We start from the raw sequence: 15,564 nt of genomic DNA, 5'->3' as shown, positions 1-15,564 counted from the left end.
GAACCATATGGCAATTCTTTTGTGTTTGTAGCACTAGAGACTGAATGGAAGCCATGCACACATTCTAACCACTGACATAATTTTTTCTTTTACTCATGACAAACCTCCATTCTGTTTCCCATACTAGATTTACTAACTTGCAATAGCACCAAGAATACACACGAATTTCCTTCTCTACATCCTTGCCAGTATGGATCCTTCAATTTCTAAATAATTAACCCATCTAAGAGGAGGAAGAAATGTCTCTCTCTGGTTTTCAACTATATTTCTCTAACAATTAGGTATTGAACAGACACTTCTATTTGCATGTCCTCTGAGAAGTGCCTACAATTAGAGTTTCTGTTTTGTTGTCCCCCCCCCCCAATTTTTGTGGTGTGGGTAGAAATCAGAGCTTCACACTCTCAGTGAATTACACCTACAGTTCTATTCAAACTTTTGGTCTTTAAAAAAAAAAAAAAAACTAAGGTAATGTTTTCTTCATTGGTAGTCTCAGTTCCTAAAAAAAAACTATTAATATATGATTTGCATATATTTTCTGCAAGCTGTGTTGCCTCTTCAATCCATTATTTCCTTTGTCATGAAAAAGTCTTAAATTTATTGTAATCCCATTTATTTATCTATTTTCAAGAAGGCCTTACTCAGGTTAATGACATGGAATTTTTTTGTAGTTTGTTTCTAGTAGTTTCTAGTTTCAAATCTTACATTTAAGCATTTAATCCATTTTTAATTTATTCTGTTGTAAGGATGAGTTAAAGGACCATTTTATTTTTCTACATGTGGCTATCCAGCTTCCTAAACACTATTTATTGAAAAGGCCTTTTCTATTGCATATTCCTAGCACTTTGCCAAAACTGACCACAAATGTGTAGGCTTATTTCTGGGAAAGATAATTTCATTGGTTGATATGTCTGTTTTGTGCCAATATCATGCTGTTTTAATTAGTATAGTTTTAAAATATACTTTGAAAACCAGTAATCTGATACTTCTAGGTTTTTCTTTTTCCTAAATGGCTCTGGTCATTCAATCTTCTGTGATCCCATACAAGCTTTATGGATACTGTCTATTAATATCTCTGTGAAGAATGATATTGGAGGTTGGCAAAATGACACAAGGAGTCAAAGTGTTTACCATCCAGGACGATGATGTGAGTCTTAGCACCGTAGTCTAGGATGTATGGAAAGAACCAATTCCTGAAAGTTCTACTGTTCTCCACATATGTGGCTCATAAACACATACATATACATGAACATGCACACCCACACACTGCTAATAAAAAAAAATACTGAGTTTTTTTTTGTCAGAGACTACATTAAATCTATTCTACATCTCACAAAGACTCACACATGTGAGACAAAGGCTTTACCACTGTGCTATATCCACAATCTTTTGTATTTACTTTGTATTTTTAACACATTGTATTTATCTGTATTTACTTTATATTTTAAGACATTGCCTAACTATCTTATCTGGACTGAACTTAAATTCACTTTGTTGCCCAGGGAGACCTTGAAGTTGCAATCTTCCTACCTTCTAAATTAGAAGGGTTTACAGGCCTGCACTACCAGACTTATTTACAATACTAATTATTCTATGAATGAATACAGGACATTTTCCAACTGATTTAAGACATTTAAATTTTTTATAGGCAATGTTTAACAATTTGAATTAAACAGTTTGTTCATCTTCTTGATTAAGTGAGGTTCTAAATATGTGAAATTTTATGCTATTATAAGTAGGACTATTTTCTTAATTTCTTTTTCAGTTATTTTACTATTGATGTATAAAATGCTACTAGTTTTGTATGTTGATTTTTATTACACAACTTTACTAAATTTCATTATCAGTTCTAAAAAGTTTTTGAGTAGAATTTTGGGGAGTTAAATAGAAGTCTCTCTATCAAAATAATCCTGTTAGCAAACAGATAATTCCTTTCTTTGTTATTCTCTAGACACATTTTATTTCTTTTCTTCCTTCATTGCTTTGACTAAGATTTCTGGGACTTTACTATATAGAACTAGTAAGAGTGGTTATCCTGTCTTGCTTCTGATCTTGGAGAAAAAGCTTTCAACTATTTAGCATTACAATGTGAACTGTGAGGCTATCTCTCATATATTGTTATATGGGTATGTGCATTTATGTGTGTTGAGGAACATTCTAACTACATCTGATTTGTTGAGTTGTTATCATGAAAGAAGCTGACCAGGCCTTTATGATAAACAACATTTCAGAATTTTATAATTAAAAAGTCCACCTAATAAAAATCCTGATTTTGCAAATAGGTAAAATTGTTTACTGTACACAGCAGTATACAATATGAGATCCTATATGAAGCTAGGTAAAAGGCAAGGGTTGGCACATATAGGTCTCTCCTCTGGCCCCAATATATGTGCCATGGCACATGTGCAACCAATGATTTGAAAGTTATTACAGAGATGAATCAGCGTGCAACTCTGACAACTGGGGTTCAGATTCCCAGAATCACATATAAGCCAGACATGGAAATGCACACATCTGCAATCTCAGTACTCCCACAGGGATATAGGAGGCACAGACAGGAGAAACCTCAGAAGCTTACCAGCCAGTTAGCCTGGTGTTCACAGCAGTAAACAATATGAGATCCTGTATCAAGTGAGGTAAAACAAAGTTGTCTCCTCTTGCATCCATACACGTGCCATGGCATTTGTATACGTGCCTATACTACACACACACACACACACACACACTAATTAAATGCATAATTTAACAAAATTACTAAATTTTACTCCAACATACTGATATGTTAAGCAATCAGAACACAAAGTGATATTTTATACATTTAGCTACAAAGTAAATATCCAACAGTTTTGGTTTTATCTTGAAACTTTTTTAAAGCTTGTTCTCTACCTCATTTAATGTTTAAAGTGAAATGACAAATTATGCTTTGATAATAATTACAAAAGTGAAGCATAATTTTGATTTGCTGCATTTGAAACATCTAATATTCACAGTTATATGCTCCTATGTTTCAAATTCTATAACAAGCCCAGAAAACATCAAGGGTCACACAGTTTAGTGAGGGATAAACGTGGATGGAAATAAATTACATCACAATAACGAATGAGCAAAGCAGCACAAAGAGGGTAAGATTAAATTGGCCGGAATGTTTCACAATATTATCCAACTTAGCTTTTGAGGGAGCCCAGGAATTTGACAGTACGGCTTAAAGGAGGTCATTAAAAAAAATAAATAAAAAACTTAAAAGAGATGGTCAATATTCTAAAGTATTTAATGTTAAGTGATGGACAGCATATTAATGGCTTCCAGGAATCAGCACTGGGAGTGGAAACTACCTGAGAAGTAATGGAACATTGTAAGTAGATCTAATAATATTTTCATAGATACATTATGTACATTTGTTAAAAACCATCAAATTGTATACTTAAACATATATGCAAACCATTCACATATATTTATATGTAATTTTATTCCATTAATGCTCATTTTTAAACAGGGACTAGAGAAAACAAAATGGGCTAGCTATATTTTGTATTGCTAAAACACTCAAATTTTCATGAATCACAAGACAGTTCTTAGTATTCTAAAGAAAAAAATGCTTTCTCTAAATAGGGTTTAAAGCTCTAGCAGTTTCTTATTTTAGACTTCCAAAGACGCAATAGGCAAGACATGTAGAACTTGGCAGAGAACCAAACACAACAGACTATCTTAGTTTATAAAATACTACTACTAAAAACGGAATTTTCACAATACATGTTTCCATTTATAATATAATTATGGAATTTGTGGGTAAGAGACTACTAGCCAAGGAGTAGAAAGTGTATAACCACCTTGACTATTCTGTGCAAATTAATTCACACCTTTGGAACTGTTTCAGTTCTAAAATGGAAAGACTGGTTTCCTATTATTTATGTCATTTTAAAGATTAAGTTCTTGTACATGGTTGAAGTCTATATACAGAGCCTTCTCCAAATAAAAGTCCTAAATCCCAGATGTTGAAGGTAATAAAGTAGAGGAGTACTAAATACTGTTATTTTTAGAAATTTTTTAGACTGTTAGTTTTATACCTATTAACTCTTACTAGCTAATCACACATTCATCTAAAATCTCTGCTACTAGGGTTTTACTCTTTATAAATGACTTTTTCTTTACCTGTTCACTTATTGCAAATGAAAAGATCACACAGCTTAATTTATGTCACTGAAAAGATCATATTTGCAATAACAAAACTATTATACCACAAGTGTCTTAAATGTTTTGTATAAAGCTATAGAAAGAATATTCACATAAAGAAGTGGATAATGGTATAAATATAGACATTTTTCTTGAAAAGTTATACAATGAAAAAAGCAAAGTTGCCTTTAGGAAGAGGTCTGAAAAAGGAGAGAGATAATTTTCCTATCTTCACTTTTTTCACTACTGAAAAAATTTCTAACTGTTGATTCTTTAAAAATAATGGTCTTATGTTCGAACCATGAGTTACAGTTCCCTCTTATTTTCTATAATTACAGAGAAGTAAAAGGAAAGTTTCAGTTTTTGCTTTGTTTTTATTTTTTTCCGAATTAAACAATGAGCATAATAATGCAGGTGTTTAATTCAGATTTTTTGTACCCAAACACCAAGGTGATAAATTTGATTAATTGCTGAAAAATCTGAAGTATCTACTTTTATGGAATGCATATTTATTTCACAATTACTTTTTTGGGAGGGGGCAAGTGGAGGTCATAAGAATATTTGTCTTCCCACCATGTGGTTACTGAGTATTAAAAGGTCTCAAGTCTTCATGCTCCAGCACAAAGGCCCAGAAGCAAGCACCCTCAGTGGCTAAGCTGTCTTGCCAGCCCTGTGGAATGAATTCTTCACTTTTAAAACTCATATGGTACACTTTTGCTTCAGATCATAAGGTTCAAAGCATTTGGCTGACTCCGTACCAGACAATACTAGAAAATAACGCCACACCCTGTCCTACTGACTGGGGACAAGAAAATAAAACAGCTACTTATCTTCCAAGAAATGTTTCAACTCAGTAACCTTATGAACAGTAATATAAACAAGGCATTAACCACAAAGAAGACAGTCTTTGTACTTTTAGAACAGCTAAAAACTACTGTCATAAAATTTGGAATTCTCTGGAAGGACATATATCCTACTAATATATCACATAAAAATCAAAGAAGTACAATACCTGCAGCATCCTCTGGATCTGATACAACAATATGTGCATTCAATTCTTGTAGCTTGTGATGTAATTCTTCTAATTTTTTATTTGACTTTTTCAAAATGTTGTCTACATAAGCCAAATTTTTTTTATCTGTTGTGACTTTCCTCAGATTTTCAGCTCCTTCTTTGATTTTCAGTTCTTTCCTTATTTCTCTCTTGATTCGATCTTTGATGTCATCCAATTTCTGTTGCACCATTGTATCTGAAAAGTCTAATTTTTGAACAGCACTCACGTTCTCAGAAAATGAAAGACTCCGGGAATCTCCCTATAACAAATAAGTAAGTAAGTAAGTAAGTAAGTAAACAAACATCCAACATTGGAATCTAGAAAAGCACATGTAGCATCAAGGATAAGTGTTTGTATCATGAAAAGACTACTTATTAACTGAATTACATTTAGGTTTCTCCTTAATAGGCAACAGTGTACTTATTTTCCTGTAATAAAACCACACTGAATAAAAGTTCAAATATTCTGTCCACTTACTAAGTAATGTTATTTGACAAACACACTTACACTGAAATGAGCTAGGCATGGTGGTTCATACCTTTAACCTCAAAAGGAAGCTGAGGCAGAAGGATGGCAAAGTTAAGGGACCAGTCTGGGTTACACAGCAAGGCTATACCTCAAATAATCTAGTTAAGTACATGGATCATAATACATCTACAACACTAAGGCATCACAGAGTTGTGTAAGGATGGTTAAATTGTCACTCTCACATTATAAACTCTGGGCAAGTTATTTCATCTTTAAGAACTCAATTCAATATTCTATGAAATCTGACCTTTCAGAGCTATTTAGTAATTCAAGACATTCTAAGAGAAATTTCAAGTATAATTTTGCCTCACTAATAATAAAATTCTAAAGGAGAATAATCTTATTTTTTATTTAAAAAAACAGAGAAGTAAACTAGCAAAACAAAGTAAATACTTTCCTGGTCACTTTTTATCACATCACAATACATAGACTTGTAAACATGGTATTCAGAATTGCATATATATTTTTCAAGGCTATTTGATCTGATAAGTTTAGCTGGGAATACAAAACAGAAAATTATTAATAGAAAATATCTCTAAATTATGTCTTTAAAAACTAAGATGGTGCCTGTATAATTACTTTTCTTAATATAGAACATCAGCTAAGTAAATCCAACATACATTTAAAACAGCCAAAGTTACATTTTAGCTACTTTTATTTGTTCAGTTAGACTAATAATAGTGGATATTAGTCTAATAGCATTGTTTGAACATTCTTAAGTTCTGAGAGGCAATCATATATCAGTTCCCTTTGAGAAGGGCTGAGTTTGTTGATAGGATGGAAAAGAGAAAGACATTTCTCTGTGCAGCATGTTTACCTACTTTTGGAAATACAGACCTAATGAAATAAGACTGCCTTTCAGTTCCCATCACACACACACAAATACACACACACATGTATGTATGTAAGTATGTATGTATGTATGTATGAGTAAGTACTATTTAAAATTTTGGTATATTACTCTTTATATCTAATTCAAGACAGAGCTTCTCTGTAGCTTTGGAGTCTCTCTTGAAACTAGCTCTTGTAGACGAGGCTGGCCTCGAACTCATAGAGATCTGCCTGCCCTGCCTCCTAGGTACTGGGATTGAAGGCGTGCGCCACCACCATCCGGCCCCTTTTACATCTAATTCTTAATCTCTAATAAAAATATGTCATGCAAAGTAGGGGGAAACGTGAGCTGAGGGTAGCATCATATATATATATATATATATATATATATATATATATATATATATATGGATATAAGGATATAAGGAGCTGAATTATATTAACTGATTTCTAACATTCTTAAGGCTAAGATCTCCCCGACATTCTGACAAAACAAAACACACTATAAAAAAAAAAAACTCACATGCATCTCTATATAATTTCTATACTGTACTCTATACATCTTATCTAAACTAATTCCTGAAATGTGCCTATTGGCTTTAAATTTAATTTTATCAAAGTATGTTATTCTTCTTGGGATAAAATTACTGCTGAAAATGTTCAGCATTCATTCACAAATACATTCATTCGCATAATGCTGGTGATAAAACTCATGTTTCACATGCTAGCCAAGCACCCTACCACTAAGCTACATCTCCAGTTTCTTCAACATTTATAATCCAGTGAGTCTCATCATTTTAGTTTCCAAGTCACCTTAGGTTAGGTACTGGGAACACCAGTCATATGATGAATGCCAAAGAATAAAAAACTTCCATTTTTGTAAAATAGCCTGAAGCAAAAACATGCTTAGAAAAGAAAAGACTTTAAATTAATCCAACTCTGCTAGGTATTTCAATTCTTGTAAGTTCACCAGAAAATATCACAGAAATTAACAAGTTCTTGGATTAATATTATGCAATAGGTCACTAGTCCTTAAAATTTCTTGGTTCATGATATCCTTCACTTTAGTAACTTCTTTCCTTTTTCTTTGTAGGCCAAAAAATACCCAACAGTTCTGTTAAGTAAATAGTAAGATCCAACTACCTTAATACTTGTGTTTTAACAATTTAGCCATGATATAGTGACAATACATATTGAAACAAAAATATAACATGTATATAACAGCTTTTAAAGGCTGTTAAAATAAAAAGATAAAAACAGCTCACATATTTGATGTGAATTGTTTGACATTCCTTCCTTACTTCCGCTCTTCGTTCTTTTCAGATTGTTCTCCAAAGTCCAACAATATCAAGTTGTGGGAAATTACTTTGAGAAACCATGTTTCTTGGCTCCATCACCATGCATGTTATACCTTTGGGATATACCACCTCTCTGTCTCCAATTACTTGTTCCAAGTTCCTTCTTGGCCTGGGTAACTTTTTGTTTCAAAGTTCATGATAACCACCCTGAAAAGAATTTCCTGCCAATGTTCTCCCTTAGGAGTTAAATGACTCTCCTGTGTGCTGGTACCATGGATCTTGTTTAAATAGTTATTTCTCTTGTTATCTGATTACTCCAAAGACTAAGAGCGTTTGATGGCAGGATTATAGTTGGCACATAAACTTTTTTTAAAAAGAAAAAGATATGTTTAAAACATTCATACACACACACACACACACACAAATTTAAAAACTCTTGTTTCTCTCTTTCTGATAAAAAGAATACTTGTTGAAACTCAGAAGCAAACTAGGATTCCACCATTGAGAAGTCAGATATAAACTTTGACTGATAACAGATTGGCTCCCTCTTCTTTTCCACAAATCTGACTTTTTAGTAACCATATTATTACTCCCACCTTTTTCTGTGACATGATTCAATTACCTTTAGAACAGGAACAAGGGGTGTACAAAATATAGCCATTAAGTTAGGATGAACAATTGTTCTAGATACCAGATCCAGATCCCAAAAAGGTTAGAATATTCTCTACCCCACCTCAGCCTTTCTTTAGGCATAGTCAGTCTCACTATGTAGGTATGGTTTCGGGAGTCTTTTTGTATATGCGTTGTTTTAATTGATTAACGAATAAAGAATCTGCTTGTGATAGGGTAGAGTAGAGCTACACAGGGAAAACTAAACTGAATGCTGGGAGAAAGAAGGCGAAGTCAGAAGAAGTCATGCAACCTCCAGAGGAAAAAGATGCAAGTTGTCAGCTGGAACCTTGCCAGTAGACCATGAACCTTGTGGTAAAACATAAAATAATAGAAATGAGTTAATTCTAGATATAAGAAACCAGAGCTAATATGGCAAACAGTGATTTAATTAATACAGTCTGAGTGATTATTTCGGGTCTGAGCAGCTGGGAATGAACGAGCCTCATACAACATAGCTATGGTTAGGCTGGACCACTTTTGTAGGCCAGCCTAGCCTCAACAAGATCTTCCTCCTCCTGCCTCCAGCATGAGCCACCACTATCCTTTAAAACATTTTAAAAAATTAAAAAATTTTAAATTTTAGTAAGAATAAACTGAAGGTTTATTTAAAACCATAATTTTCTTATATTTACAATAACCGAAATAATGTATTTAATTCCCTAAATTGTAATGCTTCTATCCCCAGAAACAAAATGACTATAACACTAGGAACTATTACTAGGCAATGAAACAATACTCTTAACTTGAATAAACTAAATTAACTACAGGAAAATAGTTCATAACCAGTGGGAGAACCTTAGTGGCAACTTCTGCCTTAGTATTTTCTGTTGAGGGAGAGCTGACTTTCTATACCTACCTTAATTACTAGCTTCGTGCTTTTATCCACTAGTTCAGAACATCTTTCTACAGAAAGTGTAGTGTGGAGGCATGCACCTATTACCCCAGCACCTGGGAGGCAAACAGGAAAGCTGAGACTAACTGGCCTATCAGCAAGTAGTTCAAGGACTGTTTAAACTACATGGTGAGAGTGTATCTGGAAAAACAAACTGACAGAGAGTTGTCAAGCATGGCCCAGGTCCTTAATCTGATCCCCACCACCACACTGTAAAACAACAACAAAAATAAAGTTGGATCTAACTTCTAATTAAAAAGTTGCTTTTATATTCATTAATATGCTCAGAAAGTATGAGAACAAGAGAGGAAAATGAGTCCATGAGCTAATTCTAGACATAATGCTGAACTATTAACTGCACAGACAACCACTGAATATACATGAAGAAAACCCACATTTCCCCTATCTATTATCACTGAAACTGCATGTTTAGCCACTCCACATTCTAATCAAAATAATCTGAAATCTGTGGTTTACATACATTCTAATTTTATTTTGCTTTGCAAAGGCTCTACTGTTTTATTTAAAAACTACTAATCTAAGTCCAACATCAACCAAATGATTGACCAAAACGTCTTAAACTGTTTTAACAAGATTTACATTATCAATCACATTTATTAATATTTAATATATAATAAATTTTCTGTCATCTCTTATCTGTAAAGCAACATCCAAATTTCAAACATGTGAACCCATTTGTGAAATTAATGTTCTAAGAATCATCTTTACAACTGAAATGATTAAATAAGGAGGTTTCAATTCGCAGGACAATAAAAAAAACCAAATTAATAATAGACAAAACAAAAATTACAAGAATTTTCAGAGGAAATAAGTAAATTTAAAATTTTAAATGAACTGACTAAGTAAGAGACTAGAGATAATTAGTACATCAGACACATAACTGAGGAAAATTAATTCCCAATTAAGAAATAAAAATTCATCTGAATTATTTTCATTAAAGAAAATTGTTGCTTTGACAAAAAAACTATACCATTCTTTGTCCATTTGATAAACATTTACAAAAGTCATACTGTTGACTATATAGAGTTCTAAGACTAATGGCCTTAATAGAAAATTATTAATATAAATAGAAACTCACAATGATGTCTTTTGATCTAGTAATTATAATAGTAAAAATAAAATAAAAAAAACAAAAATAATCAGGATGCTACTTAAGTGTCATAACAAAAAATTTACACAATAAAATCAAATTTCTCTTATTTATGGCTTCTATTAACCCACTCACAACAGTTATGTCTGCTAAGTGTATACCATTTTTCCAAATGTTATGCTTAACATAAAAATGGAAAAAGATATTAAAATAGTCATAGCTATCCCTAGGACAAAATATTAATAGGGATTTTTACTCAGTTCCTCCAAATTTTACATATTTTCTCTAGCCTTTGGAAATAAGATTTTTTCTATTATTTTGCCTATAATAAGGACAATTTTTAAAAGAAACCAAAAGCAGCATTCACTTTATTTCAATTCTGTCAAATTACAAAATTTATAATGATATCTTACACCATGTATTTGCTATTTAAGCTTTTCAATTAACACATTTCTATTGTAAGAAATGCAACTACAAATTCTTCTCTAAGTGGATCATATCATTGTCAGTCAGGCATTTAAAATGAAGAAATGTATTATTTGTAAAGCTATGTTTACAAAACACATACTTTATGAAACAATAAAATTATGATTTTAGTTTAAAACATAAATTGGCGTTTTCAATCTACTGTACTTCAATAAGTTCACAATATAGTTAAGAAAACACTGAAATAAGAACAGGACCAGATTTGGAAAAAAAAAGCCTGTCACTTGTGACCAAGTACTTCATTTTAGAGGAGACAGGAAAAGATGTTTATGCCTCACTGGCAAGGTCCCCAGAGAAGTGAAAAGGCTGTTACTTCTACTGCATTTCAGAACTACAAAAGTCTGACTTGACAGATGCCAAGAAATGTTAGAATACCCATGAAAACCTTGGGTGTCACAATTCACATGCTGTTGACTACAAGGAATAAAAAAATCATTTGTTCTAACCCCTTTGACTGTAGTTTGAGGCAATCAGGTTGAAAGCAGCCAAGCAAATAATCTAAGAACACAAAGTCAGTAACGTGGCAGGTTCAGCACAGTGGCCTTCTGACTCCTGGTCTGGTGCTCTTTTTTGCTATACCTTCTTTAATGAGGGCCCTTCAGAATACTCATTTCCTATATTTGAACTAAGCCTTGACCTAAATGACTTGCATTGCAACTTTCTCAAGTCAGGGGCATTGGCAGACACAGGTCTTCCCCTCTTGCTTCACCCTAATCCATCCTTTATACTTCAGAGGCCTAATCAATCTAGGAATCCAACAACAGTTCAATGCAATCCCTAGTAGGAGTGATCCAACACACACATGGCATACCATCACTTCCCCTCTTCCCGGATTGTTTATATACACAATAGGGCTTTGGTTTTCCTGTTGTTTTAGTTTTTAACTACTTATTTGAAACAATACACAGTAGTGAAAATACAAAGATAAAAATGACTTTTTTTTCAGCCCATTTATCATCTGTGTAAAGGAGAGTTACTGATTTTCTTGAGTTTATCCTGTATCTTGCTACATTACTGAAGGTGTTATTGAGTTGTAGAAGTTCCTTGGTAGAGTTTTTGTGGTCACTTATGTAAACTGTATCATCAGCAAATAGTTTTTGCTGATGCTAAGCAAATAGGGTTTGACTTCTTTTCCGATTTGTATCCCTTGATCTCTTTTTGTTGTGTTATTGCTCTAGCTAGAACCTCAAGTACTATATTGAATAGATATAAAGAGTGGACAACCTTGTCTTGCTCCTGATTTCAGTGGGATCACTTTGAGTTTCTTTCCATTTAGTTTGATGTTGGCTGTTGGCATGCTGTATATTGCCTTTATTATGTTTAGGTATGTCCTTGTATTCCTGCTCTCTTCAAGACCTTTATCATGAAGGAATGTTTTACTTTGTCAAAGGCTTTTTCAGATCATATGATTTTTTTCCAGTTTGTTTATATGGTAGATTACATTGACAGGTTTTCATATGTTGAACTATCCCTGCATTTCTGCGATGAAGCCGACTTGATCATGGTGGATGGTTTTTCTGATGTGTTCTTGGATTTGGTTTTTCAGCATTTTATTGAGTATTTTTGCATCAATGTTCATGAATAAGATTGGTCTTTAATTCTCTTTCTTAGTAATGTCTTTGTGTGGCTTGCATATCAGGGTAATTGAAGTCTCATAAAAAGAGTTTGGCAATGTTCCTTATTTTTGTACTGTGTGGAAATATTTGAGAAGTATTGATATTAGTTCTTTGAAATCTTGCAGAATTCTGAGTTGAAACCATCTGGTATGGACTTTTTTATAGTTGGGAGACTTCTGATGACTATTTCTATTTTTTTTTAAGCAGTTATAGGTTTATTTGTTTGTCTGGTCTTGATTTAATTCTGGTAGGTGATATTTATCCAGAAAATTGTTCGTTTCCTTTAAGCTTTTCAATTTTGTGAAGTACAGGTTTTTGAAATATGACCCGATGATTCTCTGGATTTCCTCCGTGTCTGTTGTTATGTTCCCCCTTTCCATTTCTGATTGTTAATTTGATATTCTCTCTCTGCCTTTTGTTTAGTTTGGGTAAAAGTTTGTTTTGTTGATTTTCTCAAAGAACCAACTCTTTGTCTCATTGATTCTTCGTAATCTTTTCTTTGTTTCTATTTTGTTGATTTCAGCTCTATTTTGTTGATTTCAGCTCTCAATTTGATGTTGTCTAGTCCTCCTGAGTGAGTTTGTTTCCTTTTGTTCTGGAGTTTTCAGGTGTTCTGTTAATGCACTAGTGTGGGATTTTCCTAGCTTCTTTGTAGGCATTTGGTACTATGAACTTTCCTCTTAACACTGCTTTCATTGTGTCTCCTAAATTTGGGTATGTTGTGTGGATATTTTCAATGAATTTTAGGAAGTCTTTAATTTCTTCCTTTATTTCTTCTTTGAGCCATTAATGATTCAGGTGATTCATATCTATTGCCATGTACAAAACTACACTGAACCACATAGAAGAGAAAGTGGGAAGTACACTAGAACACATTGGTACAAGAGACCACTTCCTAAATATAACTCCAGTAGTACAGACACTGAAAGAAACAATAAATGGGATCTCCTGAAACTGAAAAGCTTATGTGAGGCAAAAAACACATTCAACAGGACAAAATGGCAGACTACGCAATGGGAAAAGATCTTCACTAACCCCACATCAAAAAGAGGACTGATCTCCAAAATATACAAAGGACTTAAGAAATTGATCATCAAAAGAACAAATAATCCAATAAAAAAATGGAATACAGGCCTAAACACAGAACTCTCAACAGACAAATCTAAAATGGCTGAAAGACACTTAAGGAAATGTTCAACATCCTTAAGCCATCAGAGAAATGCAAATCAAAACAACTCTGAGATTCCATCTTATACCTATAAGAATGGCCAAGATCAAAAACACTGATGACAACTTATGCTGGAGAGGATGTGGGGTAAAGGAAACACTGCTACATTGCTGATAGGAGTGCAAATTTGTAGAACCCCTTTGGATATCAGTGTGACGATTTCTCAGAAAATTAGGAAAAAACCCAGCAATATCACTTTTGGGTATATACCCAAAGGATGCTTAATTGTACCACAGAGACATGTGTTCAACTATGTTCATAGCAGCATTGTTTGTCATAGCCAAAACCTGGAAACAACTTAAATGCCCCTCAACTGAAGACGGACAAGAAAAATGTGATATGTTTATACAATGGAGTACTACAAAACTGGGGGGGGGGGGGACATTTAATTTGCTACAAATGGAAAGATCTAGAAAACATCATATTGAGTGAAGAAACTCAAACTCAGAAAGACAAATATATGTACTTACTCATAAGTGGCTTTTAGACATAAAGAAAACCCAGCCTACAATTCAATCCCAGAGAACCTAGACAACAAAGAGGATGTAATTTACATGGGAAGTAGAAAAAGACAAGATCTCCTGAGTAAATTGGGAGCATGGAGACCTTGGGAGAGGATAGAGGAAAGGAGTGCAGTGGAGAAAAATATATAGCTCAATTTACACAAATGAGGCTACATGGGTACTTAGCAGAAGGCCAAGTTAGAATGTAACATAGAGATGCATTCAAAATCAGAATGGTCATTTATAAATTCTAATATTCCAATCACACTAAAGCTTCAATTTCTTCATTGTTTTTATCATCACTACTACCATAATATACTACTATTTCTATGTCTTATAGAGGCTATGCTCAGAATTCAGAAATGTAGTGTGCTAGAGAGATGGCTCAGCCATTAAAGACTAGGCTTACAACCAAAATATAAGAAATGTGCTTTCACAGCAACGGTGTCATTCCTGGCACACAGCCCTGAGGCAGTCAATGCTGGGTACTGGGTTCCTACATAATACCAACCCTCCCATTATCTTCACTAAGACTTTTGGTTAGATGGATCCAAGTGTACAGATAAAATTCTCACTTCATCAGCCTTTCTTGTACCTACAAATAGACATATAGACAACTCCTGTTAAAGAGAACGAGCTCCTTCTTTGGAGTGGCATTCATAGCTTATTTTCTTTTGCTGGAATACAGATCCAAGGCCTGAAAATGTAGCAACCATCTGTGACAATGAAGTACACATAAGACAAAAGTCAATTCACCACGAATGACAGAAGAGAAAAAAGGCTGAGTCCTAGATATCCTTATTTGCCTGGTACACAACTCCTACACTGTCTACCCTTGGCCTCTAAAACAATTATCAGCATATAATCATTGCACACAATGGGATTCATTTTGACATTTTCATACATTTATCATACATTCTGTTCATCTACACCCCCTATAAATTCTGATACCTCTTTCCCTACTCTTGTTGGTCCCCTTCCTCTTCCAAACAAACAGTCCCTCTTTTATACAGATTCTAATATGAGAGAAAATACATCTGAGTGTGCTTATTTCACTTAACATGATAATTTCTATTTCTATCCATTTTCTTGCAACTATCCATTTTCTTGCAAATGACAATTCATTCTTTGCAGCTTCACTAGACCCCACAGTGTATGTACATTTTCTTTATTCGTTT

The 15,564-nt window shown here is 33.5% G+C and overlaps 1 protein-coding gene across 2 annotated transcripts in view; it reads right to left on the bottom strand.

Annotated features, from left to right (window-relative positions):
- The window catches only part of Pkn2 (protein kinase N2), a 99,242-nt gene that overhangs the window by 58,841 nt on the left and 24,837 nt on the right, over window positions 1–15,564 (bottom strand). For both annotated transcript variants that reach the window (XM_087897485.1, XM_087897486.1), the window contains exon 2: window positions 5,180–5,480. In XM_087897485.1, the coding sequence (XP_087753611.1) occupies window positions 5,180–5,480 (301 nt within the window). The remainder of the gene's footprint in view (window positions 1–5,179; window positions 5,481–15,564) is intronic.

This window comes from Myodes glareolus, chromosome 17, assembly GCF_982192425.1.
Source record: "Myodes glareolus chromosome 17, mMyoGla1.1, whole genome shotgun sequence".
In the NCBI taxonomy this organism is placed as follows: domain Eukaryota; kingdom Metazoa; phylum Chordata; class Mammalia; order Rodentia; family Cricetidae; genus Myodes; species Myodes glareolus.
The sequence above is the reverse complement of the archived record's forward strand: the minus strand, read 5'-3'. Positions and strand labels throughout refer to the sequence as shown.